The sequence below is a fragment of the Leucopleurus acutus genome (genome assembly GCF_964270905.1).
Source record: "Leucopleurus acutus genome assembly, chromosome: 16".
NCBI classification, from domain to species: domain Eukaryota; kingdom Metazoa; phylum Chordata; class Mammalia; order Artiodactyla; family Delphinidae; genus Leucopleurus; species Leucopleurus acutus.
Window position 1 is genome coordinate 57,554,114 of NC_139158.1, and position 27,247 is coordinate 57,581,360.

The window sequence follows — 27,247 nt, forward strand, 5'->3', positions numbered from 1 at the left end:
ATAAAAGACACATATGCTATTATTCCATTCATATGAAACGTTCAGAACAGGGAAATCTATAGACAGACAGTAAATTAGTGGCTGTTTAGGGCCAGCCAGGGAAGGGGCAGGGAGTGGATAGGGAGATGATAGCTAAAGGTTATGGGATTTCTTTATAAAGTGATGAAAATGTGCCATCTTTCCAATTCTCCACCTTAGGAAAGTCCACAGTCCACCTTCCCTTCTCTTGGCCTAGGCTGTCCAAAGCTGCCCATGAGGCCTATACCCATTCCACTTACGTCATCACTATCCTTTGTGCCTCTCAGCAAACTTTCCATTTTCCTTTTCACTTTATTATTATTTTAAAAACATTTTTGGCTGCACCACACAGCTTGTGGGATCTTAGCTACCTGACCAGGGATCGAACCCACGCCCCTTGAAGTGGAAGTGCAGAGTCTTAACCACTGGACCACCAGGGAAGTTCTCCTTTTCATTTTAAAAAGCCTGTAGTACTTGCTATTGAAGAAAACTTGGAAAATTCAGCAAAGTAGAAAAAAAAAAGCTCATCTATAGTCATTTCACCCAAACAACCATTGATTATAAGTCAGGTTGGGTGGGGAGGCAGGAGGACATACACGCACATGGATGAAACCTCCAAAACTGTAGACTTGGGTTCCTGAGGGTTTGTGGGAAGGAGTCCTCAGCCAGGTGGTCCTACATTTACTTCTGCACAGGGACCTCACACCCATTATGGGCCAAGCATTGATCTGGCTCCTAAAGGAAAAAAATCTCCCAAGTTTTCTTCTGGACCTTGTGATTGGAAGGATATTTTTTATGTCTTGGGGTGGGGGAAGGGGGAGAAGCTCTCTCTAAGTAAGACACAAAATCCAGAAGCAATAGAGGAAAAAACTGACAGACCTGTCTACTTAAAGATTAAAAACTTCTCATATCTGAGATTCCCTAGGCTAAGTAAAAGGACAGTGGCAGACTGGGAGAAAATATTTGCAATATATTTAAAGATTTTATGTCCAGAGCATATGAAGAGTTCCTAAAAGTCAACAAAAGAGAAACAAGGGCAAAAGATATGACTAGAAAATTCTCAGGCTTCAAATGGCCAATAAACATATGAAAAGAGAAATGCACACTGAAATAGCAGTGAGTTATACTTTCTTCCCTTGGCTTCCAGAACAGCATAGGAGCTTGAATTTCCTCCTACTGCTTCAGCTGCTCCTCCTGCATTTCTTGTTAGTTCTTTCTTGAGCCCTTAACCTTGGAGAACCCCGGCACTGTCTTTGGTGCTATTTTATTCTTCGTCTACACCCATTTTCTTGAAGCCTCATCCAGCCCCAGATCCTCAGCCTGTCCCTCTGGGTCACAGCCTTCCTCTCTGCCTACTCCTCAGGCTACTTTAAGATTTTTTTTAAAAAAACACTGCAATTCATTCATTGTTTAAAGAATTTGTCATGTTTATGTGTTTGGTGGAGGAAGAGGTTTCAGGGATTTGTATGTATGTATGCTTATGTACATACATGACATTATTTCTGTAGGTGCAAACACATTTATGGCTAAATGCATGGAACAGCACAGAAAGTGAGACACCGAGATGTTATCAGTGTTTATCTATGAATTGTGGGACCATCATCAACCAGATTTAAAACTATACTGTTGCTTATAAAAATAACCTAAATATGTAACAATAGGCCTCATCGATTAATGTTCAACCATAATTGGAACAATATGCAACTATTAAAAAGTTTGTTGGTAGTACTTTATCAGTAAGGCAATATTTTCATCACTTGATGCCAGGTAAAACAGCAGGAGATGCCAATACACAGTCTATATCGTCTGATGCCAGTTTTATGCGATAAATTTTTAAAGAAAACTGCATGCGCCTAGAGAAAAGACTGGAAGTACATGTATCAAAATGTGACCTGCGCATCTCTCCAGGTGTTGGGGTGAAAGGTGCTTTTTAGTTTCCTTTACTTTTCAGTTTCCTCAAAAAACGTGGGTTATTTTTACCTTAATAAAATAAAAAAGACAAAACACAGTTGTTATTCTTTATAAGCAACAAATGGCTGCCCACCCGGCGCAGAGGCCGGGCACAGCGCCCCGGCCCGCACCGTTGCCGGCGGGTCACCAGACGCCCGAGCACTGGCCGTTCAAGCAGGCCGAAGCGCCCCCGCGCGGTCGGTCCGGGGCGGGGAGGAGGGTGGGCACGGAGGGCTGGAGGCGGTGCCGGGCGTCCCCGCGCTTCCCGCGAGATCCCGCTCTACCCGCTCCGCCCTGCTCGCCGCGCTCCCAGCTCCCCGCGTCGCGGCACTTCCTGCCTTCCGCTCCCGCGCCTCCCGCTCTCGCCCGCGCCCGCCGCCTGCCGCCCGCCGCCCGGCGCCGCGCCCGCCGGCGCCCCCGAAGGTGCCCCCGGCCCGGCCGGGTCGCCGCCCCGCCCGCCGCCCCGCGAGCCGCTTTGTCTCGGGCGGGGCGAGCAGGAGAGGCCGCCAGGTGCCCCCCGCCGCGGGCCCGGGCCCCCCGCCCCGGGGCGGCGGCGGTGGCGCCGGGCCCCGGGGCGGGGGGCGCGCCGGGATGGGCCCCAAGCGGCGGCAGCTGACGTTCCGGGAGAAGTCGCGGATCATCCAGGAGGTGGAGGAGAACCCGGACCTGCGCAAGGGCGAGATCGCGCGGCGCTTCAACATCCCGCCGTCCACGCTGAGCACCATACTGAAGAACAAGCGCGCCATCCTGGCGTCGGAGCGCAAGTACGGTGTAGCCTCCACCTGCCGCAAGACCAACAAGCTGTCTCCTTACGACAAGCTCGAGGGGCTGCTTATCGCCTGGTTCCAGCAGATCCGCGCCGCTGGCCTGCCGGTCAAGGGCATCATCCTCAAGGAGAAGGCTCTGCGTATAGCTGAGGAGCTGGGCATGGACGATTTCACTGCCTCCAACGGCTGGCTGGACCGCTTCCGCCGGCGCCACGGTGTGGTGTCCTGCAGCGGCGTGGCCCGCGCCCGGTCGCGCAGCGCTGCCCCCAGGCCCCCAGCGGCGCCCGCCAGCCCGCCCACGGTGCCCTCGGAGGGCAGCGGTGGGGGTACCACGGGCTGGCGCGCTCGGGAGGAGCAGCCGCCGTCGGTGGCCGAGGGCTACGCCTCCCAGGACGTGTTCAGTGCCACTGAGACCAGTCTGTGGTACGACTTCCTGCCCGACCAGGCCGCGGGGCTGTGTGGCAGTGATGGACGGGCACGCAAGGCCACCCAGCGCCTGAGTGTCCTGCTGTGCGCCAATGCAGATGGCAGTGAGAAGCTTCCCCCACTTGTAGCCGGCAAGTCCGCTAAGCCCCGTGCAGGCCAAGCCGGCCTGCCCTGCGACTACACCGCCAACTCTAAGGGTGGTGTCACCACCCAGGCCCTGGCCAAGTACTTGAAGGCCCTGGACACCCGCATGGCTGCAGAATCTCGGCGAGTCCTGCTGCTGGCTGGCCGCCTGGCAGCCCAGTCCCTGGATACCTCGGGCCTGAGGCATGTGCAGCTGGCCTTCTTCCCGCCAGGCACCGTGCAGCCGCTGGAGCGTGGAGTGGTCCAACAGGTGAAGGGCCACTACCGCCAGGCTATGCTGCTCAAGGCCATGGCAGCACTAGAGGGTCAGGATCGCTCAGGCCTGCAGCTAGGCCTCATGGAGGCCCTGCACTTCGTTGCTGCAGCCTGGCAGGCTGTGGAACCTTCGGACATAGCCACCTGCTTTCGTGAGGCTGGCTTTGGGGGTGGCCCTAATGCTACCATCACTACTGCCCTCAAGAGCGAGGAGGAGGAAGAGGAGGAGGAGGAGGAAGAGGAGGAGGAAGAGGAAGAGGAAGAGGAGGGTGAAGGGGAGGAGGAGGAGGAGGAAGATGGCGAGGAAGAGGAGGAAGGGGGGGAAGGAGAGGAGCTGGGGGAAGAAGAGGAGGTAGAAGAGGAGGGTGATGTTGATGACAGTGATGAAGAGGAAGAGGAGGAGGAGGAGAGCTCTTCTGAAGGCTTGGAGGCTGAGGACTGGGCCCAGGGAGTAGTGGAGGCTGGTGGCAGCTTCGGGGGTTATGGTGCCCAGGAGGAGGTCCAGTGCCCTACCCTCCACTTCCTGGAAGGTGAGGAGGACTCTGAGTCAGACAGTGAGGAAGAAGAGGAAGATGATGAGGAGGAGGACGAAGATGACGAAGATGATGATGAGGATGGTGATGAGGTGCCTGTACCCAGCTTTGGGGAGGCCATGGCTTACTTTGCTATGGTCAAGAGGTACCTCACCTCCTTCCCCATTGATGACCGTGTGCAAAGCCACATCCTCCACTTGGAACACGACTTGGTCCACGTGACCAGGAAGAACCATGCCAGGCAGGCAGGAGTTCGGGGTCTTGGACATCAAAGCTGAGCCACTGGGCCTAGCCATGCCTCCAACCCGGATGTGGCAGCACCAGCCCAGGGCAGAGGACTCTCTGGGCAGCTGTTGTGGATGGAGCCAGAGTGGGGAACCCCAAATCCTTTAGTGATGTTCTCCTGGTCTTGTGACAGGCCCAGTCACCGCGGTAGGGCCTGGGGCTGGTGTCAGCCTCACTGCCTGCTTATTGCCTCTTTCTCAGAATCCTCTTTCCTCCCTATTTGCCCCTGGGTTTGGGGGACCAGGTGGGGAGGGTGGGGAGCTGTCCGGTGCTACCACACCGTGCCATCAGTGGACTAGGCCACAGTAGCAGCCAGGGATGGACCCTGGAAGCTCCTGGCCAGAGAGTGCCTCTCCCCTCTGCCATCCACACCAGGTCTTTGGTGGGGGGGACCCCAAAGCCATTCTGGGAAGGGCTCCAGAGAAAAGTCCAGCCTAGGACCCCACAAGGCTGGCAGCCCCGCATCCCTGCCCCGAGGCCGCCTTGAGAAGCACAGTCTAACCGCAGGCTCCTGGGCCTGCCTCTGCCTGCTTCCCCACTTCCCCAACCCCTTCCTCTGGCCCAGTCAATGTTACTTTGGCCCTTGCTTTTCTTTCCAGATTGGAGGTTCTCAAGAGGCCCTCCAGAGGAGGTAATGGGCACTTCCCTTGTGGGCAGCTGCAGGCCCCATGCCTCTCCTCCCTCTCTGGCAGGGCCCTATCCTGGGCAGGGGTCCTGGGGCTGGGCCCAGAGTCCAGCCATCCAGCTGCTCCTTTCCCAGTCTGAATTCAATAAATCTGTCCACCCCCCTTTTGTGGGAGTGGACATTTTAACAGCCAAGGGTGCATCCTTCATGGTCTGGGCTTGCGTCTGTCTTGGGGACACTTTCTTTCCCGGTTCCCTTTGGTCCTTGCTCTGGTGGGACAAATGTTGAGAGAGTGGCTACAGCCCAAGCCCTGACCAGGGTGAGGGGCAACATGTATATCTAAGTGTTGCCTAGGCTTGGGTGGGAGGGGTTTTCAATGCACCTGCCTGGGGGTGGGTTTGAGCAAGCTGGGCCTTGCACTGCTTTGGGGTTAAAACTTTTGGGTCAGTTGGCTGGGACAGGAGGGAGGGAGCCAACAGTCCCTGGAGGGCCAAATTAAACTGTGGGCACCTCGGAACTAGGCTTATCAAGGACCATTAAAGAAGATCCCTGCAGGAGAGGGGTCAGAGGGCAGAAAGAAAGGAGTGTTGGGGCAGCTCCTGTGGTCCAGGTTGGAGTTTGTAGGGGCATACAGGGCATCTCTTGTATGGTGCCTTAAGAGGGAGTCCTCTAGGCCTTTCAGTGATTGGCATTTCCAATTCTGGTGGCTATCCTTGGGAACAGTGTCAGGATGGAAGTGAAATTGCTGGGGACACATTGCACCCCCAAGAGGTTAGCCACTCCCTGTGTGGTACCCTCTGGAGCCCCCCCCCCCCCCGCCCCCATCCAAAGGTGAGGACAGGCCCTCTGCTGATCCTACCCAACCTTTCTCTTCAGGGCCAGCTCGCCCCTCCCAGGCCCTTTGTCACTGAGGCCCTCAGGCCCCAGTGGTTCTAGTGAGGGGAGGGCCTGAGCTTGAGCAGGCCAGCAGCTCTGGGCCCCAAACCGGTTTTCCCACCTCTGCTGAGGCTGGCACATCACCCCTGTGGTTCCCTGCCCCCACCTCCTCACAGTTCCTCCTCTCTCCACCCTGGAATGTGGGGGTGGGGTGGGGGGTGTTGCAGGCAGTTATCCAAGTCATCTTTTTAAACAAGAAGGTGGAATGACTTTCCCTTCCGTACCTCTGACTCTCAGGGATTCCCTTAAGACCTTGAAGGCTTCAGAACTAAGTGAAAGCAAAAAAGCAGTTGGGATTCCCAGCCCCCACCCTGGCCCCCATCCAGTCCCCATCTGAGCCCCGGAGGATGAGACAAGGAAGCCCAGCCTACCCCCTGGCCTGCTCTGGAGTAAATATGTGGGAGCAGTAGCCTTCTCCCCAGATGCCCCTGGCCAACCCAAGGCCCTCACCTCAAATACCAACAAGGCAAATACTTCCATTTGTCTCCTGCCAACAAGAACACCTCTTTTGCTGGAACTGAGATCATCTCATTAATGATAACACCAACTGGCATTAATAGGGCTCTTGCTGTGTGCCAGGCTCTATGCTAAGTACTTTAGATGCTCACAAAGCCCCTGTGAAGTAGGTAAAACCATGAGAAACAGAACAGAAAGGTTCAGTAATGTGCCCAAAGCCAAACCACTAGTATGTGGCAGAAGCAAGCTCTCTCCCCAGGCTGCCTCTAGAAGTGCCCCTTTACTAAGGAATTCCTAACCCTAACCATATTCCTAAAGGAATTGCTTACTGACTCAGTTTCTTTTTTTAAAAAAAAGCTATTTATTTATTTATTTATTTTTGGCTGTGTTGGGTCTTCGTTTCTGTGCGAGGGCTTTCTCTAGTTGCAGAGAGCGGGGCCACTCTTCATCGCGATGTGCGGGCCTCTCACTGTCGCGGCCTCTCTTTTTTTTTTTTTTGTCGCGGCCTCTCTTGTTGCGGAGTACAAGCTCCAGACGCGCAGGCTCAGTAGTTGTGGCTCACGGGCCTAGTTGCTTCGCGGCATGTGGGATCTTCCCAGACCAGGGCTCGAACCCGTGTCCCCTGCGTTGGCAGGCAGATTCTCAACCACTGCGCCACCAGGGAAGCCCCTGACTCAGTTTCTAACCCATGGAAGAATAGCTCTTGGAGACGAGGGATGTGGAAGTGTCTACAGGAGCTCTTGAAGCTCCTGTACCTATAACTAACCCCTGTTCCCCCAGTCCCCAAATACAGGGCTTTTGTAAATACCCTTCCCATTCTCTGTATTACTCCTTAGGGACGGTAGGTGAGAACCATCCCCATTTCATGAAGGAGGAAATAGGGTTCAGGACTATAAATGACCTGCCCAAGACACTGGCCTTGAGCTCTGGTGCTCTCCGTGGGAGTCTGGGTTACATATAAAATGCCTCACTGGGACACTACTTGGGGGGTGGGGGTCAGTGGTGTGGGGATGGCCCTATGAGCACAGAGCTTTGAGGAGGGACCTAGCAAGGAGGCACTGTCACCCAGCCTACCACACAGTCCAGATGTGAAGCAGCTGGTGATTAACAATGGACCACCAGATAAAGCTGACAAACACTGGGATGCTGACTTCACTTGGGACTGATTGCTAAAGGACCCTGGAGGAGTTTCCTTGTCCTGAGGATACTGATGCAGGGGTTCTGGAGGCCTGGTTGGCTTTGGCAGTTCCTAGAGTGGGCCAATGTCTGGTGAGCAGTTGGCAGAGGTGATTTCTTGGGAGGTGGACAAGACAAACCGCCTTTTCAAAGCTGGGGCCTGAGAGGAGGTAGCTGGAGGGGGAAAACTACAACTCCCAGAAGCCCTTGCTCCCCCGGCGACTCGAGTATGGTTGCCATGGTTTCAGAAAACAATATGGCCGCTCCCAGCTGGGAAGTGAGTCTGGGTTAGAGAGGCAGAGGAGGCTCTGGGTGGCAGCAGTGGCGATAGAGGAAGCTCTTGAGGGGTCGTGAGGTTGGGCCTGGACTCTGCACGGCTGGAACGGCCTGACCTTTCTGAGGGCGCCAATGGCGGGCAGCGTGGACGAGGAAGCGCTGCACCAACTGTACCTGTGGGTAGACAACATCCCTCTGTCCCGGCCCAAGCGAAATCTCTCCCGGGACTTCAGTGACGGAGGTGTGCGCTCCAGCGCGTGTGCGTGTGTGTGTGTGTGTGTGTGTGTGACAGACGTGTGAGCTCCAGCGTGTGTGTGTGTCCGCGTGCGCGTCTGGGTGTGTTCTGTATGTCCTTGTGTGTCTACGCGTTCTGTCCTGTATGTACGGGTGTACGGGGTGTGTGTGCATACATGTCTCTTGTGCTTGTGTGCTTGTGGCGGCGGAGGCGGGGGTGGGTTGGTGGGAGGGGTGTCTATCTCCTAGAACTTCAGTTGTAGAAGTGTGCATCTTGGGTATGTGGGCATGTGTGTGTCCATATTATGTATACATGTTCTATCCTTTATGCATGTGGTGTGTGTGTGTGTCTGAGTCTGTGACTCCCTCCTGGGACTTTAATGACTAAGATGCGTTCTGTGTATGTATTTGTACATTTCTGTGTGTGTGCATGCCTATTCTTCTATATATCTGTCTTGTGGGAGTCTGAGCATGTGTTTGGTCATATGTGTGTTGACATGTTCTGTCCTGTATGTATGAGTGTGGATGTTGTGTGCATATGTTTCTTTGTGATTGTGTAGGTGTGTGTCCAAGACTGTCTCCTGGGATTTTAATAATAGAAGTATGCACCTCTCTGTGTGTATATTGGTGACACTTTGTGCTTCTGTGTGTGTGTGTTGGTGACTGTCTCTTAGAACTCCAGTGATAGAAGTATGTGTCTGTGTATGTTTCTGCATCTCTGTGTCATTTTGTGTGTGTGTGTGTATTTATGTCAATTCCTAGAGTGAGGCCCCAGCCTCCTGAAGCGTTCTCTTTGAGACTTATAGAGGACTAGAGACCTTAGTTTTTATATGCCCCGAGTTAATGGCAAAGGAGTGCAGCTCCTTTGGGGTGTGCTGGAATTTTTGTCTCTGGCTGATCACTGATCTTGCTTTCTTACCTCACCTCCATATCATCCTTACCCCTTTCCACATCTTCACCTCTCCGCTTGGCCCCACCACTCTGAAAACCCTGATTCTCCCATCCCACCCATTCTTTCTCCCTCCCCCTTCTTCCTTACCCATCTCTACAACTTCCATGTCTGCTCCCACCCCCTCTCCCTCAGTCCTGGTCGCAGAGGTCATCAAGTTTTACTTCCCCAAGATGGTGGAGATGCACAATTATGTTCCTGCTAACTCTCTCCAGCAGAAGCTGAGCAACTGGGGTCACCTGAACAGGTAGCAGAATACCTGGGCACACTAGTGGGATCTCCAGCCCCTACACTGGGATCCCAGGAAGGTCTGCCCAGCCCCTCCACCTCCTGTGGTCTCCACAGTCCAGGCTGGTGGCTGGCTGGGAAGGGACAATGCAGACAGAATCTGTCTGGTAACAAAATCAAGCGACTCTTCTTTTGGGGAGGTGACAAGGACCCTCGAGACATATAAACACTGGGCTCAGGTTGGGTGCCCTTCCATTCCCCCAAGGCTGTGCACTGAAGGGCTGCAACTGCTGCACCCCTTTCCATCCCCCAACCCTTCACTCCATCCCCCCCAGGAGCCAGTCCACCATCCCTGTGTCTGCCCCCCAGGAAGGTGCTGAACAAATTGAGCTTCTCTGTACCAGATGACGTGATGCGCAAGATTGCACAGTGTACCCCAGGCGTGGTGGAGCTGGTGCTCATTCCACTGAGGCAGTGCCTGGAGGAGCAGCAGAGGCGCAGGAAGCAGGGCACCAGCTCCTTACAGGTGCCACCCCATTCAAGTTTCTTGCACTGCTCTGGGGCAGTTTCCCAGGCAGCAGAACGCTCTGCCTCAGCAATAAGTGTGGGAGAAGGGTGCCTGGCTAAAGGGAGCCTGGCAGGCGGGGGGGGGGGGGAAGGTGCTCTTTGTGGGTGGGCAGCCTGAGCTCACAGCAGACCCTGGGGGTTCTTTCAGGAGCTGGCTCCCCAGGATGGCACTGACTACATAGATGTGGGTAAAGTGGCCTTTAGTAGATGTGGGTAAAGTGGCCTTTAGTAGATGTGGGTAAAGTGGCCTTTACTTTTCTTCCCTCCCAGGAAGAGCTTTCCTCCCGTCTTTCCTTCCTGTGGGGGAAGGGGTGCGGGTGTGGGGAGGTGGAAGACAGGAAAACAGGGCTCCATCAGGATTACTCCTACACTTGCCTTGTCTCAGGTTTGTCCCAGAAGGCCCGAGGGGAAGGTGCTCCAGACCCCCAGGGAGGGGGGCAGCTCAAGTAAGGAAACTGGGAGCTCCTGACCTCACCAACCCTGGTAATCTCCCTATGCACATGGCTAGGAGGTGAGGGTGAGGTTTGCACCTGGAAAGGTAGGGAAGTCAGGGATGGGTGGGGGAGGGTGGGGCGGAGAGAAGGCCTGGTCGAGGGACACTGGAAGGGTGAGGGTGGGGCCCAAGATCCAAGCCTGGGCTAAGCTGCTTCTCACCCCAGGGTGGGCCGGCTGCCTGTGCCCCGGCCTCTGGGGTATAGCCAGGCGCTGCAGGGCGACCGAAGCTTCGTCCTCCAGATTGCTGAAAAGGAGCAGGAGCTGTTGGCCTTGCAGGAGACTGTGCAGGTGAGGGCGCACTGGGAAGGCGCTGGGGGATTGGGGCCTGGAAACACAGGGGCGGGGGCAGCAGGCTGCAGGCTTGACCTCTATGGGGCTCCTCCCAGGTCCTGCAGATGAAGGTGAGACGCTTGGAGCACCTGCTCCAGCTCAAGAACGTGCACATCGAAGACCTCTCCCGGCGGCTCCAGCAGGCGGAGCGTAAGCAGCGGTGAGCCAGCGGCTCCAATGAGCCTCCTGGGACAAGAGCGCCTCCCCTCTCTTGGGGTGTGAGTGAGCATGGGGGGCAGTGGGACAGGAACCCTCCAAGCTGAGCCCCGTGACTGAGCCCCCTCCTTCCACTCCATCCGGGTCAGGAGAATGGACTGCTTTCCAGAACCTAGAAGCCACATGCAGAGACCTGGCATGCACCTCAAAGCAGTGCCTGACACCAGAGGGGGTTCTGCCTTGGTGCTCCCTGTGCTGGGCCTTGGGGGGTGGTCCCCCAGCTCGGTCCGCACCCCTAGAACCCGGTCCCCGCCCAGCTCTGATGACAGCAGCGTCTCCATCCAGGCTAGTCCTCTGTGCCCTGGGCCAAAGGGGAAGCTGCCCCAGACACCTGAGGGGCTTCCTCGCCCCTCCTGGGCACTCACCTGGGACCCAGCTGGAGGCTGGAAAGTGCAACAGCTGAAGGGGTGAGGAGTGAGCTCAGCCAGGAGTGGGGAAGACATGGGCTGTGCTTGTTCCAATTGCCCTCCCCTCACAGGGGTTATGTTAAGAATGTCTGGGCTGCCCCCATTAAAGGTATGCTCTCCTTCCTGTGCCTGCCTTCTGTTCTCTGAGGGGGATTTCCTGTCCCCCTTGTGCTACACCCCACCCCTTAAGTGAAAGAGCCTTGTGGGCCCAGAGTGGGTCTCAACTCGTGGTAGCTGGGCCCTGAAGTGGCCACTGCTTGGTAGGTTGATGATACCACCAGGGGTTAGGTCTTGTGCACTAGGACAGCCTGACTTCTAACTCTGGCTTTAGACTGACCCCCAAACCTATCCTCACAGTGTCCTCCAACCCTGTCCAAACCCAACCACAAACCCAGGCTTCAGATTCTCACCAAATGTAGCCACATAGTCACCCTCAACCCTGCTTATGGACTCACCCCTAAACCTGTCCTCTGTATGACTCCCAACCCTGCCCACAGACTGACCCCAAGTTCTGTGGACCAAGGCCAAGCTTGACTCTCAACCCTGACCAAGATACCATGGCCTTTGGTGCCATCAGCCTTTGGTGCCAGGCTGGAATCGAGTCCATGTTGTTAGATCTTCTGATATTTCAAAAGAGGAACAAGAAGAAGCAGAGAAGGAGGAAGAGGAAGAATAATTTTTTAAAGCCCCATGTGGACTAAACAAAATACATCTATAGCTTACTCTGGGTGCACTGTCTGCCACTTTTAGAGCTTGAGGAATAGAATAGACGTGTGAATACAACTGTGGGGGAGGCATACCGGGGCACATGGAATGGTGGGTTGGGTAATAAGAAAGCATCTGGCAAGAGTGGATGGGCTGGGATCAGAATGTAGAAATCTCCCAATGACCATGCTGGAGGACAGCATCTCAAACTTCAGAGTGTGAACTTATCACCCAAAATGATGCTCAGAAGTCTGAGGCTCTTCTGGAGACAGTCCCAGAGCACAGAGCGTTTTGGAACAGGGGAGGATTCAATAGTAACAATAGCTCATGAAGATTAATTTGCCGACAGTGTGTTCACCAGAGACCCGAAGATATGTTAGGGGCCACAGGGATCCAGCGGAGGGTAGGAGCCTTGGGGGCTCCCCAAAGGCAGTGACCCCGCTCCTTCTGAAAGGAAGCTGGCCTTAAGCTGCCCATACCATCTCTCTCCTAGTTATGTTGGAAGAAGGGACCGTTCCCCGCGGGTACTTTAGGGACCCTGTTCCAGCCAGCGAAATCGGGAGGGGGTGTTGTTCAAGGACCTGCAGGCGCAGCAGCGGCTAGAACCCTTAAAGATCCGAGGGCTACATTTCTGCTCCCAGACTCTGTGCAGGCGCCCACATCCCACCCCGGGGCGCTGAAGTAGGCACATCCCCCTGCCATTGCGACCGCCTCCGTGGAGATCGAGAGCAGAGGCTGCGGTCCCCGGCGGCTCCTGCACAAGTTCTCCCACCCCCAACCCCGCGAGCCTTCTTTGTTCTGATTCTTATCCGGGCCGGCAGGGCACCCAGGACGCGTCTCAGTTCCTCACGGGAGCGCTTCCTCCGAGGCAGGGGGATGGGACGGAAGGGGAAGATGCCGAAACCCGGGGATCGCAGAGCGGGAAGAATGGAGGGTTCCTCCGCTCCTGGACAGGACCTAGCGATGCCCGTATCGACTGCCAATGCGGGCTTGGAAGCCTCGGAAGGCGACTTTCAGGTGCCTCACCTAGCTCTGAGCCCCACCTTACGGCCGCTCAAGGGACAGAGCCCAGGGGACGCCCCTTCCAGGTTGGGCGGAGACAGGAGGAGCAAACCCCCAGGCTGAAAGTAGACACGCGTAGGGCCTATTAAGGGCGCTTCTACCTTCTCTCGCTTCTACGGTATCCTGCCGCCTGGCCACGGAGAGCGCCCTGCCTGACTTCATCGCGAGAACTTGCGGGGCCCCGGGGCGTGGGCTCGCACGGCGCAGCCGCAGGGGCTCCTGCAGGTGACGCAGAGGCGCAACGCCCGTTGGCGGTTCTTTGGGGCCTGCTTATTGGTCTGAAGTGCCCTCGCCCCACCCCTTCGGTCGACCAATGGGCGGAGGTGGGGGGTGTGCCCTTGAGGCGAGCGGTAGCGGCGCGGGGCTCTCTCCTCTGGTTCTGCGCTGAGACCCCGCTGCTGCTGCCACCGCCACGGCTGCCGCCACCGCCACAGCTGCCGCCGCCGCTGTCGCGGTCGTCCCTGCCCTTCCTGGCTTCGGGGTGCTCCCCGCACGGTGAGACTGCTCTTCCTTCCGCCACCTCCCGGTTCCGCCCTGCTCGCGGAGATCCCCTCCCAGCGGAGCCGCTGTTCTGGGTAGTCGGTGCCTGCGACCCCATCCGGCTGGGGCTGGAGGGTTCCGCTGTCGGGCCCGGGACGGGGAGGGCTCCCTGGCATCTGAGCTGGGGAGATGTCAGGCCCCAGGGCCGCAGGTGACCGTTAGGTGGTAGAGCTGGAGTGCTTTCCGCGGGGCGCTGTCGGGGGCACGTGTGACACAGTGAGGGCGGGGGCCAAATGGGGTCAGCGCCGTCAGCAACTCCGCGCCCGCCCTCCATTGTCATCGCCTCAATGTGTGACCTTGGACGAGTAGCCTCTGAACCTCGCGTGGCTCGGCACCTTCAGGGAGGAGGGCTGTGATATCGGGGAGTACGGGCTCCCGAGACAACAGCGTCAGCAGAGATGAGGGTGGGGACGGCACAGGATTATGAGGGACAGAGCCGACGCCTCGCAGCCCGGGAGGAGTGTGATGGGGGGGCGTCCAGACTCCTCTGTCCCCTTAGAAGATGAGGATGGGGTGGGGATGGGGGCGCCACACCCACGGGGATGGAGGCGGGAGAGGGTACAGATTCCTATACCCAGGCCCCTGATGTCTCTGGGAGCTTGGCCACCACTTCCCCTTTGTCACAGAGCAGGAAAGGTTCGTTTAGGTTCTGGACCAGTGTTCCTGTTAGTGAGCAGGAACCCTGGTGGACTGAGAAGGGTGGGCTTGGGTTGCCTTTCCTCTTGAACCTTGGCCTTGGGAAGTGTGGGTAGGGCGTTTCTCTGCTCAGGGAGTTGAAGAAGGTCAGAGGCAGCTGTCACCCGCTGGACCTGGCCTGGCCTCTACTAATTGGGGCCTGGGTGGGGCAGGCAGTCTGGAGGCTAGAGGGGTCTGAGCAGCCTCTAGCTGCGGGCCTGAGAGGTTGTGGGGAGGAGATGCTGGGGAGAGGAGGGCAGCACTTCTTGGGGAGAAAGGAGGGTGGGAGATGGTGGGGGTCCCTTCCTGAGTTCACCCCTGCTCCACTCATTCTTTTTCTAATTAATTAATTTATGGCTGCCTTGGGTCTTCGTTGCTGTACGTGGATTTTCTCTAGTTGCGGTGAGTGGGGGCTACTCTGTCGTTGCGGTGTGCGGGCTTCTCATTGCCCCATGGCTTCTCTTGTTGTGGAGCACCGGCTCTAGGCGTGCGGGCTTCAGTAGTTGTGGCTCACCGGCTCTAGAGCGCAGGCTCAGTAGTTGTGGCGCAAGGGCTTAATTGCTCTGCGGCATGTGGGATCTTCCCCGACCAGGGCTGGAACCCGTGTCCCCTGCATTGGCAGGTGGATTCTTAACCACTGGGCCACCAGGGAAGCCCTCCACCCATTTTTAAGAGAGAGAACACCCATACTTATCCTTGCAACTTTGGCCTGCTGGAGGGAGGAGAAAATGGAGTCATATCCAGTCTGAGTTGATATAAAACTGTCACAACCACTCCTGACCTTCAGCCTTGTCTTTCCAGGCCTTGTTCTAGGTATGTGGGCCCAGTCCTATGTCAGGTCCTGGAGTCAGCAGGTTAGTGTGGCCTCAGTGGGTGCTCTTTTTACATGCTTGAGCTTTGATGAGAGGCTTCTGTGGGACTGAGTGCTTAAGCCAGGACTGAGTCCTAGGCTGGGGTGGGGAGGATGGAAGATTGTAGAGTTCCTGATTCAAAGTCCTTGAACAGGTTGAGAATGTGGATTAGGAATGAATGAGAAACGAGGCCCCAAGAAGCTTGTTCCTAGCCACAAAGCAGAGGACAAGCTGGGGCTGGTCCTACGATGCCTGGGGTTTGGAGACTGCAGAGACGTGCTGTGGGGATGCAGCTGTGAGGTACAGGGCAAGAGGGTGGCAGATTCTGGAGCTCCACTTTGCCATGGACAGACTGTCTTTGACCCTCCCTTCAGCCTTGGGCCCCAGTGTGGGACAGCCTGGAGTAGCAGCTAGCACTCTGTGTGCAGGGCAGGAATCTAAGGGGCTGAGAACTCTGGGTTCCTGTGTAACTGTCCATCTGTCCATTTGCCCAGCTGCCATTTCCCTGTCCTGCTCCTTGTGCCAGAGGCGCCACTGGGCCTGACTGAGCCCTTCGCTGGGTAGAATAACCTCGAAGCAGCCTTTCTGTCTAAAGCTGAGAGGGATCTGAGCTGGGAGCTCTGTTTCCCAGAGAGAAGGTTCTGCCAATTTACCTGAGATTAACTGAGAGCTGAAGGAGTCCCCGAAGGCCCTTGTTCCAGCTTCCCAGCCCTCCCCATCCTGTAACTCTCTGTGGTACCACCCCTGACCTGTTGCCAGCCCATCTAAAGGTGGGGGTGTCTTTTTTTTGCTCGAGAGGGATGTATATTCTTCACATCTTCTTTATGAGTCCTTCTGGTTGTAGGGCATAGTGGGCTCCCAGCAGTCTGCCCTCTGGCAATCCCTGGAGACCTGGTGGGGAGGGGAAGGCAGGATGAAGGAAGGGAGAGGGAGGCCCCTCAGCCCTTGAGCTGTTTTTCTTTCTTTTATATATAATTTATTTTTGGCTGCATTGGGTCTTCGTTGCTGCACGCGGGCTTTCTCTAGTTGCGGCGAGTAGGGGCTACTCTTGAGGTGCACGGGCTTCTCAGCGTGTTGGCTTCTCTTGTTGTGGAACCCGGGCTTTTTAGGCGCACGGGCTTCGGGAGTTATGGGGGCTTCGGGAGTTGTGGCACAATGCCATCTCCTCCTGATTCTGATGAAGAATTGTGCGTGGACGAGAGTCTGGCTCACAGGGGACAGCGACCAGAGAGGCTTTCTGCTAGGAAAGGAGCTTTTTCCAGCCTTCTCTGAGCCCCTGAAGTCACTTGCCTCCTCGCTCTGCGTTCTCATTGCCCAAGGGTTACAAGGCAGTGCCTGAGTGCTTGCTCTGTCCTGAGCTCTGGGCAGTGCAAGAGACGCAGGTCCGGCCCTCAGTGGACCTTCCATTTCAAGGTTGAGGGGGCAGGTAACAGCTGATTGTGGCCAGGCTAGAAGATGCCCATCGGGGGGCCCCACTCTGAGATGGGGGGAAGGGAGTGCCCTCCAGGGCAGGGGTTGGCTTAAAGAATGAGGTGGGGCGGTTCCTCTTCTGAGAGCCTCTGGGCCCTGGTGCCACATCTGCCTAGAGGGCCCAGCTGAGGTCCATGCTTGGGCTCCACTTAGTTTGGTCATTCATTCATTTAACAAATATAAACTGAACACAGCTGCTCCCTGCCAGGTGCTGGGCTGGATGCTGGGAACACAGCGTTTGGCAAAAACACAGTCACCGCCCTTGTTAGGTGGGGGACATAGATATCAAATGATCCCAGAAGTGAGAAAGGGGATCCTTTTTGAAGATTTTCAGGCCTATCCTGGGATGGGCGGTGGTGGGATAGGGTTGTGCTACCTTGAAAAACGTCCTCTGGAGCTGAGACCCAGGCTGGGGTGTGGATGGGGGGCAGGATTGTTCCAGGCAGAGGGGATGGCCTGGGTTAAAGCAGGCAGGCAGGCAGGCAACAGGCAATGGACTGGGGAGGAAGACAGGGACCGGACTCTGTGTGTACTGGGGTTTTATGAAGAGAGTTTTATGAAGAGCCCCAGGAGCCTTTGCTTACCAGCCACTGTTTGAGTTTCATCCAGGCCTCCCAGGAAATGTCCTGGGAAATGGGGGCCTCTTGTCATTTCCCCTGGCTGCAGAGGTGTGGCTGGAGCAGCCTCTGCCCAAGGTAGGAGGAGGGTCCCCTTGCTCTTGGCCCCTTGCTCTTGGCCATGTTTCACATGCTCTGAGTCCACAGCTTCAGGGGATGGCTGGAGTGGGTAGGGTAGGGCAGGCTTCTCTCCAGGGGCCAGTCTCTCTGGGACAGCTAGGCATTCCAGGGCTCAGGGGCTGCCCTTCTGGGAGTGACCTCAGAGTACTCACCTGGGGCTGTTTCTGCCCTGGCCGCTCCTGCATTCCTGAGACCCAAGCCTTGCCTTTCCCTGTACCTCCTGAGGCCTCGTATGTGGGCTCCTGGTACCCAGGCTGTTTGCCCTGCCCTTGAGGCCAGGCTTGGGCCTAGGTGGACTTCTCTTGCATTGGGAAGTAGGGAGGGAGGTGAGGCCTGCTCTCAGGGCAGCTCGGCACCTGAGGGCCTCAAGGTTATGCCCTCCACAGGCCCAACTCTGAGGCCACCCCAAGTTGGCTAGTCTCTTCATTCCCTGGACTAGCCAACGTCGTTCACTTATCTCTCCTTTAGTGTGTATCTCTGACAAATATGGACATACTTCTCTACGTAATCCAATTCCATTATCGCACCTAACTGATCAGCTTTTATTTCTTAATGTCATCTAAGATCCAGTCCCACTCATTATTTCCCAATTATCCCCTAAATGTCTCTTTTTAGAGATAGTTAGAAATCCCCTACCCCATTTATTTTCTTCTTGAAACTGACGTGGTGGAAAAAAACGAGGTCAGTTTTCCCATTCTTGGTCTCTTTGTGTGTTAATTTAGAACAGCGGTTGGCAAACTTTTTCTGTGAAGGGCCAGATAGTAAATATTATAGACTTTGCAGGCTATGTGGCCTCTGTAGCAACTACTCAAAGTAGTTTTGCTTTAGTGCAAAAGCAGTTTTAGGGAATTCCCTGGCGGTCCAGTGGTTAGGACCCAGCACTTTCACTGCCAGGCCCAGGTTCAATCCCTGGTCTGGGAACTAAGATCCCACAAGTAGCATGGCAAGGCAAAACAAACAAACAAATAAAAAAAACAGAAGCAATTTTAGACAACACGTAAACAAATGAGCACGGTTGTGTGCCAGTAAAACTTTACAAAAAACAGTGGCGGCCCCCACAGGCTGTAGTTGGCCCATCCCCTATCTAGAACCACCTCCCTCCTTTATTTTCCTTCTTACAGTTTGGAAAAAAATTAGGTCAGTTGTCCTGTAGAATATCCTGCCTTCTGGGTTTGTCTCCTTGCTTTCTCGTGGAGTCATTTATTCTGCTGGCCTCTGTGTTTTTGGTAAGCTGAGGTTGGAGTTCTAGGGGCTTGTTAGATGCAGGTTAGACATTTGGGGTGGGGCTGCCCTGTTAGCACTGCTGTGACTTGGTGCTGCCTCACATCAGTAGACATCAGTGTGTCCAGTTGTCCCACTCTGAGTGAGAGGAGATTGACTGATGCAAGACTGACTGATGTCACATCCCTCCATTGCAAACTCGTTCCCTTTAACCCTAGGTCATCTGTCAGTGGCACTTGCGCATATGTGAGCATCCATTTCAACCTTTGCCTTACTGGTTTAGCACCCACTGATTAGTGCTGCTCCTAGCATTTGTGTTTTGGGGGTTGCAGAATTATTTAGCAGTTGGTCATTCCTTTGTTAAAGAAGAGCTGTCCTTTAACCACCAGGGCAAGTTGGTTATAGGAAAGGCCAAGAGAGAGGCTGAATTAGTTCTCTATATTGCCAGTTTCCAGTAGAGAGTTAGGGCATTGCTACTGTCCGTAGTGACAAATGAGGATTTGGGTTCGTTTGTTTTGCTTTCTCCCATTTTTTGTAATCTCTGTGAATGCTCTGATTTTATGTAATTCCATCTGTTTCCATCAGTTGCACTTATTATTCTTTTTGATGTTGAGATGGTCTCAGCCCAGTCTTTCAGAGGCCTGGCTGCTCACACAGGCTTCCTGGAGGCGCCTCCCACAGTCTCTGCCCTGAGGCTGCCCTTGGGGAGCTGAGCTGGGAGGCCAGCCGGATAGTAATCAAGCCAGAGTCCGAATGGTGGGTTTCGATGGACGGCAACCCCTTCATGGGTATCTGTTCTGTATATGGCCCTGACCGATCACTCGGAGGGAAAGCTCTGAGGACATGTTTTATTATGTAAGCCCCCATATTTGCCCCCCTCCAAGCATATTGTTAACTCTGACCTGGACCCACTTGTGCAACGTGAATACTGTGGTCTCTGGATGTAGGATGGTACAGCCTGTGTGTCTGGGATGGGCCAACCTTTGGGTCACCAGCACCAGAACTGACCCCTGGAAAGTGCCAGTGAAGTCCCCTTCCTTTGCTGGTTGCCTCTTCCCACCAGCCTTAGGTGGGCTGGGCACAAGAGGCTTGTGCTGGTGCTTTGGCACCCAGAAGCTGCAGCTCAGTACATGCTGGCCAGGCCCTGGGTCAGTAGTGTGTCAGGCAAGGGTGAGGGCTCTTGGTGAATGTGGGGAGTGGGTGGAGGAGTTGGGGGGCAGAAGCCCCCTCTGCTAGGGGGTGCAGGTACCACTTGGGCTACTGAGAGCAGCAGGGGTTTGGGTCCTTCCTAAAGGGAACTCTCTGCTCTCCCCTAGCCACAGGCCCATTGGTGACCCTGACCCCTGCCCTCCCCACTCCCCATGCATCAGGCTTCTGCTGGTGTCCCTGGAGCATGGGAAGCTGCTGAGCTTGACCAGTGGTGTCTGGCAGGAGCTGCGTGTCTCACCCTGTGGCAGGGAGGGCATCCATGGCTGCAGCCAACAAAGGTGAGTGCCTGCCTGGTCTGGCGGGGTTTGTAGCATCTTCCAGCGGGCCCTGGTGGGAAGGGACATTGCTGCATGTGGGGCCTGCGTTGGCTGTGAGTATGTGTGTGTGTCTGTCTGAATGTGAGGTACTAATTACATTACACCAGTGTTTGTTCTGGGGACACCCAAGCCAAACCCGGGGACCCCTGCTGGCTCCATGGTGTGCTGGTCTTTGGAGGTGTGTGCCTTCATGGCCCCATGTTCCAACTTCCCTGTTCCACTGTGGGGGTTGGGGAGCACAGGGGGCTTTGGGTGAGCATTGAGGCTGCTGAGGTGGGTAGGGCCACAGCAGGTTGTGGAAAGGAATTTGGGTTTCATTCAGAGTCTAGAAGTGCTCATAGAAGGTTTTAGGCAAGAGAGGCCTGGTAGGATATATGAGGATCAAGTCTGGGGGGCTCAGCAGTGAATGTGAAAATGCCAGGCTGGCCCCCTGGCCCTCCACTGAGTGTGCAAGAACCCAGGCAAGGGCTGGCCCAGGCCTTCTCACCAAAAGGACTCCGGGTAGGGCTGTTGGGAGCCCTAGGGGCTGTGGGGGTCAGAGAGGATTGGGGTCATGCTTTTGGCAAGATGGGCCTCGTTCAGCCTTAGCCTCCCCCGGTACAGGCCCTCAGCCCAGTTCCCACGCTCTGCCTGCCTTAACTCCCTGACTTCCCGGCCTTGGAGAACCTGACCCAGCTGGAGACAGCCGTGGGCCATGTGAGGGGTTAAGCAGAGGAGGAAAGGCGTCTCTGGGAGGGGTCCTGGAGGCTCCCCTGGGTTCTTCCTTCTTACCTGCCAGTGATCAGTGATGAGGTTTAGAGGCAGCTGCGGCCCCTCCTAGGAGGGCTGAGTGTGGTTTTTGACCCTGTTTGTTTCTCCCACTCCCAGGCAGGTCCCATAGAGCCCATTCCTGTCTCTGCCCTTCTCCCCTCTCAAGTTGGGTCAGCAGGAGGGGCAGGCAGGGGGCCTCAGGTACTGACAGACCTGGAAGAGGAGATCCCAGAGATGGGGAGCTTGCTTGGCACTGTGAAGGAGAGCATGGGGCAGGGTATCTTGAGGACTGGGGCTGAGTCCTGCACTGCTTGGTGTTTGGAGTTGGGAGGACTGTCTCTTCCCTGTTAGCCCCATTCCCTCTAAGTGAAGGGTCATATTAGCTAATCCCTGACTCCCACCCCCACAAACCCTCTCTCAGGATGAGTATTTTCTGTGGGAGGACTGAGCAGGTAGGGGCAGGTGGGAGCCTCAAGCCTTTGATCGCCACTGTCCAGTAGGATGTGGCCTAGCCCAGCAGTGGATGCTGGATGATGTGAAGGGCAGTCGCAGAGGGTGGGGAGGTGACACGGTGGAGTAGTTTACTGGGATAGGTGAAGGCAACAGCCCCGGTAGCCCTCTCCCACTCTCTTCGTAGGCAATAAGCCCAGAGTCCGGAGTATCCGCTTTGCGACAGGCCATGATGCAGAAGGCTCCCAGAGCCATGTCCACTTTGATGAGAAGCTGCATGACTCTGTGGTCATGGTCACCCAAGAGAGCGACAGCAGCTTTCTGGTCAAGGTATGTGTGCATCTTCCCCGCCCCCCCGCGCCCCCCCCCCATCATCAGCCTCATTCCATCTGTCTTCTCCCTGGCCCTGCCTGGCTTCCTGAGCCTGTTCCATTTCCTCTAAGTTGGCTCCATAGGCACATCTTTGTTCTTCCCTGGGCTTTGGTTTCCCCATCTGTAAAATGGGAAGTGTGAGACTGTGGTAAGATGAGTGCACTTAGGACAGGGGTCCCCAGCCCTCAGGCCACGGACCATTACTGGTCCATGGCCTGTTAGGAACCAGGCCACACAGCAGGAGGTGAGCAGCAGGCGAGTGAGCGAAGCTTCATCTGTATTTACAGCTTCTCCCCATTGCTCACATTACCTCCTGAGCTCCACCTCCTGTCAGATCAGTGGCGGTATTAGATTCTCTTAGGAGTGGGAACCCTACTGTGAACTGCGCATGCGAGGGATCTAGGTTGCATGTTCCTTGTGAGAATCTAATGCCTGATGATCTGAGGTGGAGCTGAGGCAGTGATGCTAGTGCTGGGGAGTGGCTGCAAATACAGATTATCATTAGCAGAGAGGTTTGACTGCACAGAGACCATAATAAATCAGTTGCTTGCAGACTCATATCAAAACCCTATCAGTAAGTGGCAAGTGAAAACAAGCTCAGGGCTCCCACTGATTCTTCATTATGGTGAGTTGTATCATTATTTCATTATATATTACAATGTAATAATAATAGAAATAAAGTGCACAATAAATGTAATGCACTTGAATCATCCCGAAACCATACCCACCTCACCCCCACCCCCTGGTCCGTGGAAAAATTGTCTTCCACAAAACCAGCCCCTGGTGCCAAAAAGGTTGGGGACCACTGACTTAGGATGTTACTTGAATGGGAGTGGAGCTGTTGTTATCATCGGCATCACCCCAACCATTGCAATTGGAAGGCAGGTGTCAAGGCTGTGGTGTCACAGGCCTGGGTTCAGGTCCAGGCCTGCTATTCTGGCTCTGACCTTGGGCAGGTCACCTCAGTTTCCCTTCTCTGAAGTAGAGACAATTTATACCCCAAAGAGTTGGAAATGGAAGGATGTATGTATGTCACTCAGGTGTAAGGCTAATTATGCTGATAACAAGGTGTGACTTTATTTACTCTTCTCTGCCAAACCTCTGGCTGATTTAGGCTCTTTGCAGTAGTATTTATCACCCCCATGTTTTTCCCCTCTCCTCCTCTCCGAGTGGCCACATCTCATACACTCTTGTCTCCTCTGCTGGTGGGACACACACAGTTGGATCCCACATCCACTTTGGAGGGGCAGGAGGAAGTCTCTGGAGGGGATGGATTGGAGGGAAACAGAGACGAGGCCCTCAGGTTGGACAATAAATCAGGGCTCCAGAGTTGAGCCCTGGAGGGCATGGTGGTGAGGATGCGGGATGGTTTCTGGTTTATTGAGATCACCCTGAGGAGGGGCCCAGAGTCATACCTGTTTGCCCAACTCTAAAACCCTTGCTCTTCCTCCAAGAGCTGACCACTTCCCCAAGGGAATAAACATAATTAACCCAAACTTTCAAAAATAGCTCCCTGCCTCCCATTGCAAAATCCATTCATGTAATTAGAGAAAATCTGGAAGATAGAAAAAACTATAAAGAAATTTAAAAGTACCCACAATCATACTATCCAGAAATAACTACGGTTAATATTTTGATGCGTGTTATTCCAGTTTCTTTTTTAGCTTTGTTTCCAAAAATGAAAAACTGGTATCACAGTGTACACACTGTGTTTTGCTTGCTTCTGTTGTGAACCATCTCCTGATGGTTTCCACGAGATTTTAAAACTGCCTGGTATTCCACTATATGTATCATCATTGATTTAGCTGGTTCCCTATTCCTGGTGTTACAGTTTTGTACTGTTATAAATAGGGCAGTGATGAGTATTTTTTTTTGCACATCTCTGAGTATTTCCCCTGGAAAATTCTGCAAGTGATACAGCTGGATCACAGGGTCACCATTGGCAGGTACAGCCAGAAAGTCCTCTTGAGAGGTGTGCCCTCTACCAGCAGAGTGTGGGGGCCACAGGGACTGAGCTTTATCATGCAGTGACATCATCTGATCTCATTGAAAGGCTAGTTGCTCCCCCAAAGGACAGGGCCATCCATTTCCTGAAACTGAACAGGAGTGTGTGTGCATGTGAGCTGTGGATACAGCATGCGCCCCTGCACCTCCTGGACTGGCACTCCAGTCAGCCTACCTGCCCAACAGCCACCCTGGCCTGTGACCCTTCACATGGCTGGAGTTTCCAAGGATGGCCAAGCTCTGTGTATGAACAACAGAAATTGCTCGGGCTGTGAATCAGGGCTGTTGGACACAGTGAGCCTTTGAGTGGGCAGGCAGGAATCCATGTTCACATGCCAGCAGGGTGGGCCGGAGCCCAGGTTCCATGGCTGGTGCCAGTCTTGTGGGCCAGCTTTGGACTGACACAGCTGGTCTAGTGTCTGTTTTTCTAATTCTGTCCCATCCTCCATCTTGTGCTATCTGTGTTGCCTGGTGGCCCTGCCATGACTAGAGGACCAGAGTCCCTGGGCTATTGGCTCTGGCCACATGCTGGTAGTGGTGGGAGCAGGTGGATGGCCTGTGTCGTGGGGCTTTGAGCCTCCCCTGTGGGCAGTGGCTGGTGCTTTGCTGTGTGCCACGTGTGGCAGCAGTAGCCAAGAGGTCCAGGGAGGACTATACCCTGACCACACTGTGGCCTTCAGCCAGTCATTTCCTAGCTTCCATTTCATCATCTATAAAATGGCCACCAAGGAACTTCAGGGCTCATGAGACAGATGCTGAGGAGTGTGTGGGCCAAGCTGTAGGGATGGGGTCCTTGGAGAAAGGGCCTAGAGCTACCCGGCCAGCGGTGTGGACCAACTAGAGTGATGGAGGGAGTCAGGCTACCCTGGGATTGTCAAGGAAGCAAGTGTAGGGCCCCACAGGATCATCAGTGGCACAACCTGGGTGGGCCCTGGGGGAGACTGTAAGTGAAGGTGCCTCCTTCCCCCACCCCTCCTGCTGCAGGTTGGCTTCCTGAAGATCCTGCACAGGTATGAGATTACCTTCACTCTGCCCCCAGTGCGCAGGCTGAGCAAGGAGGTCCGAGAGGCACCTGTCCCCAGCCTGCACCTCAAGCTCCTCAGCGTCATGCCCATCCCAGAAGGTGCGTACCCTGCTTGGGGTGCTGGAAGCCTGCCCTCCTCCAGCAGGGCCTGGGTGTGAGTGGGAGTGAGAGCATGGGGTACTTCCTTCCCCCATCTAGGGCTGATGGGCAGCTTAGCAATCAGGGGTCATGATGCCTCTTTATGGCCTTGCAGTGTGGCACCTTGGCAGGTCCCATACCCCAGGCCCCACTCCCTGAACAGAAGTCCATGGGCTCACACAGTTGGCCTATGTCTGCTCATTGCCTGATAGTTACCTTAATGGGACAGTGGGAGCCACTGAGGAACTGGCTCTGGGCCTCTAGCCCTCCCTCTGCCTGTACCTCAGGAAAAAGCTACTGGAACCTCAGGGACTTGGGGCTGCTTCTCTATACCCTGCCAGCTTTAGTGCCCCCCCTTCTCCCAAAGGCTAGGGTATCAGTTTCACCATGTACCGAAGCCCCAGCTTCAGTTTCATTTCCCTCTACCTCTACCTAATGACCTCACCCTCAAGTGGATTGAGCAAGCCCCCTCAGGCCTCTTGCCACCAGATCTGCTCAAGCCCTGCCCTGCCCTCCTTTCCCCTCCCCATCACCCTCTCTCCTTGCTTGCCTTTTTGGGGAATCCCACCTCTTGGAAGCCTGAGTTTGACCTCTGGCCTGCAGGCAGAGGCATGTAGAGCTCAGTGAAGAATGGGAAGTTCCTGAGGCCCATGCGCCCAGCCCTGGGGGCAGGGTCCTGGGCCATCCTTGCTCCTCTGGAGGTCTTGGTGGTGGGTGGGGGCCAGTGAGTGCTGGGGGGTGGGGGCAGGAGGCCGCAGAGGTGCTGATCGCCCGGGCAGGTTACAGCATCAAGTGTGAGTACTCAGCGCACAAGGAGGGTGTCCTCAAGGAGGAGATGCTGCTAGCCTGCGAAGGTGGCACCGGCACCTGCGTGCGCGTGATGGTGCAGGCGCGCGTCATGGGTGAGAGCTCGAGGCCCGGGTCTGGCTAGAGGAGGGAGGCACCAACTTGGCTGCAAGGAGTTTCCACCCTCCTTGAGTCTGAAAAAGGGATCCTTGTCCCGGCCCATCCCCAACCTCCTTGGTGGGTGCCTTTCTCCCCATCCCCTAGCAGAGCCGGGAGGGAAGGTAGAGGAGTCCCCTTGGAGTAGGTGGGGCCAGGGTCCAGCCTGGCATACTGACTTGTCACCTGCCTTGCAGACCGACACCACGGCACACCCATGCTGCTAGATGGTGTCAAGTGCGTGGGTGCTGAGCTAGAATACGACTCAGAGCACAGTGACTGGCACGGCTTCGACTGAGGCCCTCGCCCCCACCTGCCTCGGGGCCTCTCAGCCTTAAACCCCACCTCGTCTCCTCAAATGCTGCGTGATGGTGTGGCTTCCTCACCCTTCCCAGGGATGGGCATGGAGGTGGAGGGTCCAAGGGCCTCCAAGCTGGAGCCTCGCCCACACCTCTCACCTCATTTGTGCCACCTCCCTGCCTCTCCAGCATCCTCCTCTCCCACTTCCTCCTCTCTGTGTGCCTCAGTCTCCTGCTGGAAGAAATGGGCTGAGCCCCCAAGGAGGCTCTCTGAGGAGGGATGGAGAGGGCCTGGGGTGGGTTCTACCCACCCCCCTACCCCAAGCCATAGGGGCTGTAGCCAGGGCCTAGGAGAGGAGGGAGCTGGCTCTGTGGTGTAGCTGCCCCCATTACTGCTGCTGTCGTCTTGCTTTAGCCATCTCTCCTGTCCCCTCCCTCTTTCCCACTGCCGTCCATGGTGAGGAGGAGGGAGGTGCAGTTCCCAATCCCTACCCCCCCAGGTCTGTGTTTCTTGGTTTTTAAACAACTGGTTGGGATAAAACCCTAAAGAAATAAAACTTCCAGTGGATACCAGAGGCCAGCAGGATTTTTGTTCTCCAGGGCCCTGAGAATGCCCAATCCTTTACAGAAGGGCCAAGGAACAGTTTTGGCTCAACTCATTCTTTTTGGAGGCAAGGTCACTTTGTGGTATTACAGCACCTGGCCCCAAAAGAAGTATGCACAGGGGGTGACATTTTAGGCCTGGGAATAGTTGCCAAGACAGAGTTTGGATGGGGAGGGGCCTTCTGCCCAGGTCAGAGAGAGGTCTTGTGGAATGGGGCGTTCAGTTTGGGAGGCTTGACCCAGAGACAGCAGCACCCCCTTCTGGTCAGTTCCCAGCCCCAGGCACAGCTGAAAACCTCCCTTTGCAGATCCCAGCCCCTCTCCACTACTCCACTATTAGGGTCCCCTCTTGTGAGGTACCAGGAGGCTATAGCTTCACCTTGAGCATAAATGCTTTATTGTCACCTTAGGGTTCTCAGGCAGGTGGAGCTGTTGCACATCATGGGAGGGCAGGTACACTGAGTTGATGGCAGAGCTGCGACCAGTGCTCCCTCTGTCCTCCCTACCCTCCCCCCACTCCTTGGCTCGATGGAGTGCAAGTGGGTCATTCATAGGCTGCCCCTGGGGCCTTCTCAGATAGAAAGGAAAGGCCCCCCCCGACATGT

General features: G+C 55.4%; 3 protein-coding genes across 4 annotated transcripts; all 3 read left to right on the plus strand.

Moving 5' to 3' along the window:
- Positions 1-2,477: 2,477 nt before the first annotated feature.
- CENPB (centromere protein B) lies at positions 2,478-5,109 on the plus strand. Its single transcript, XM_082857143.1, has one exon. The coding sequence runs from the start codon at positions 2,560-2,562 to the stop codon at positions 4,369-4,371; it is 1,812 nt and encodes a 603-aa protein (XP_082713269.1). The 5' UTR covers positions 2,478-2,559; the 3' UTR covers positions 4,372-5,109.
- Positions 5,110-7,979: 2,870 nt separating this feature from the next.
- SPEF1 (sperm flagellar 1) lies at positions 7,980-10,814 on the plus strand (the record flags this gene model as incomplete). The annotated part of the gene is made up of 7 exons (XM_082857285.1): positions 7,980-8,088; positions 9,166-9,277; positions 9,628-9,784; positions 9,974-10,013; positions 10,211-10,271; positions 10,485-10,608; positions 10,707-10,814. 7 exons carry the CDS (start codon positions 7,980-7,982, stop codon positions 10,812-10,814), a joined length of 711 nt encoding a protein of 236 aa, XP_082713411.1.
- A 2,586-nt stretch (positions 10,815-13,400) lies between these two features.
- On the plus strand, positions 13,401-26,591 carry ADISSP (adipose secreted signaling protein). Of its 2 annotated transcripts, none has more exons than XM_082856263.1 (6): positions 13,401-13,535; positions 19,851-20,021; positions 21,448-21,590; positions 24,621-24,759; positions 25,578-25,700; positions 25,938-26,591. In XM_082856263.1, exons 2-6 carry the CDS (start codon positions 20,003-20,005, stop codon positions 26,036-26,038), a joined length of 525 nt encoding a protein of 174 aa, XP_082712389.1. In that variant the 5' UTR covers positions 13,401-13,535; positions 19,851-20,002; the 3' UTR covers positions 26,039-26,591. The 2 variants fall into 2 exon arrangements, with proteins under 2 accessions (XP_082712389.1, XP_082712388.1); XM_082856262.1 differs by having other exon boundaries at positions 19,905-20,021.
- The last annotated feature ends 656 nt before the right edge of the window (positions 26,592-27,247 follow it).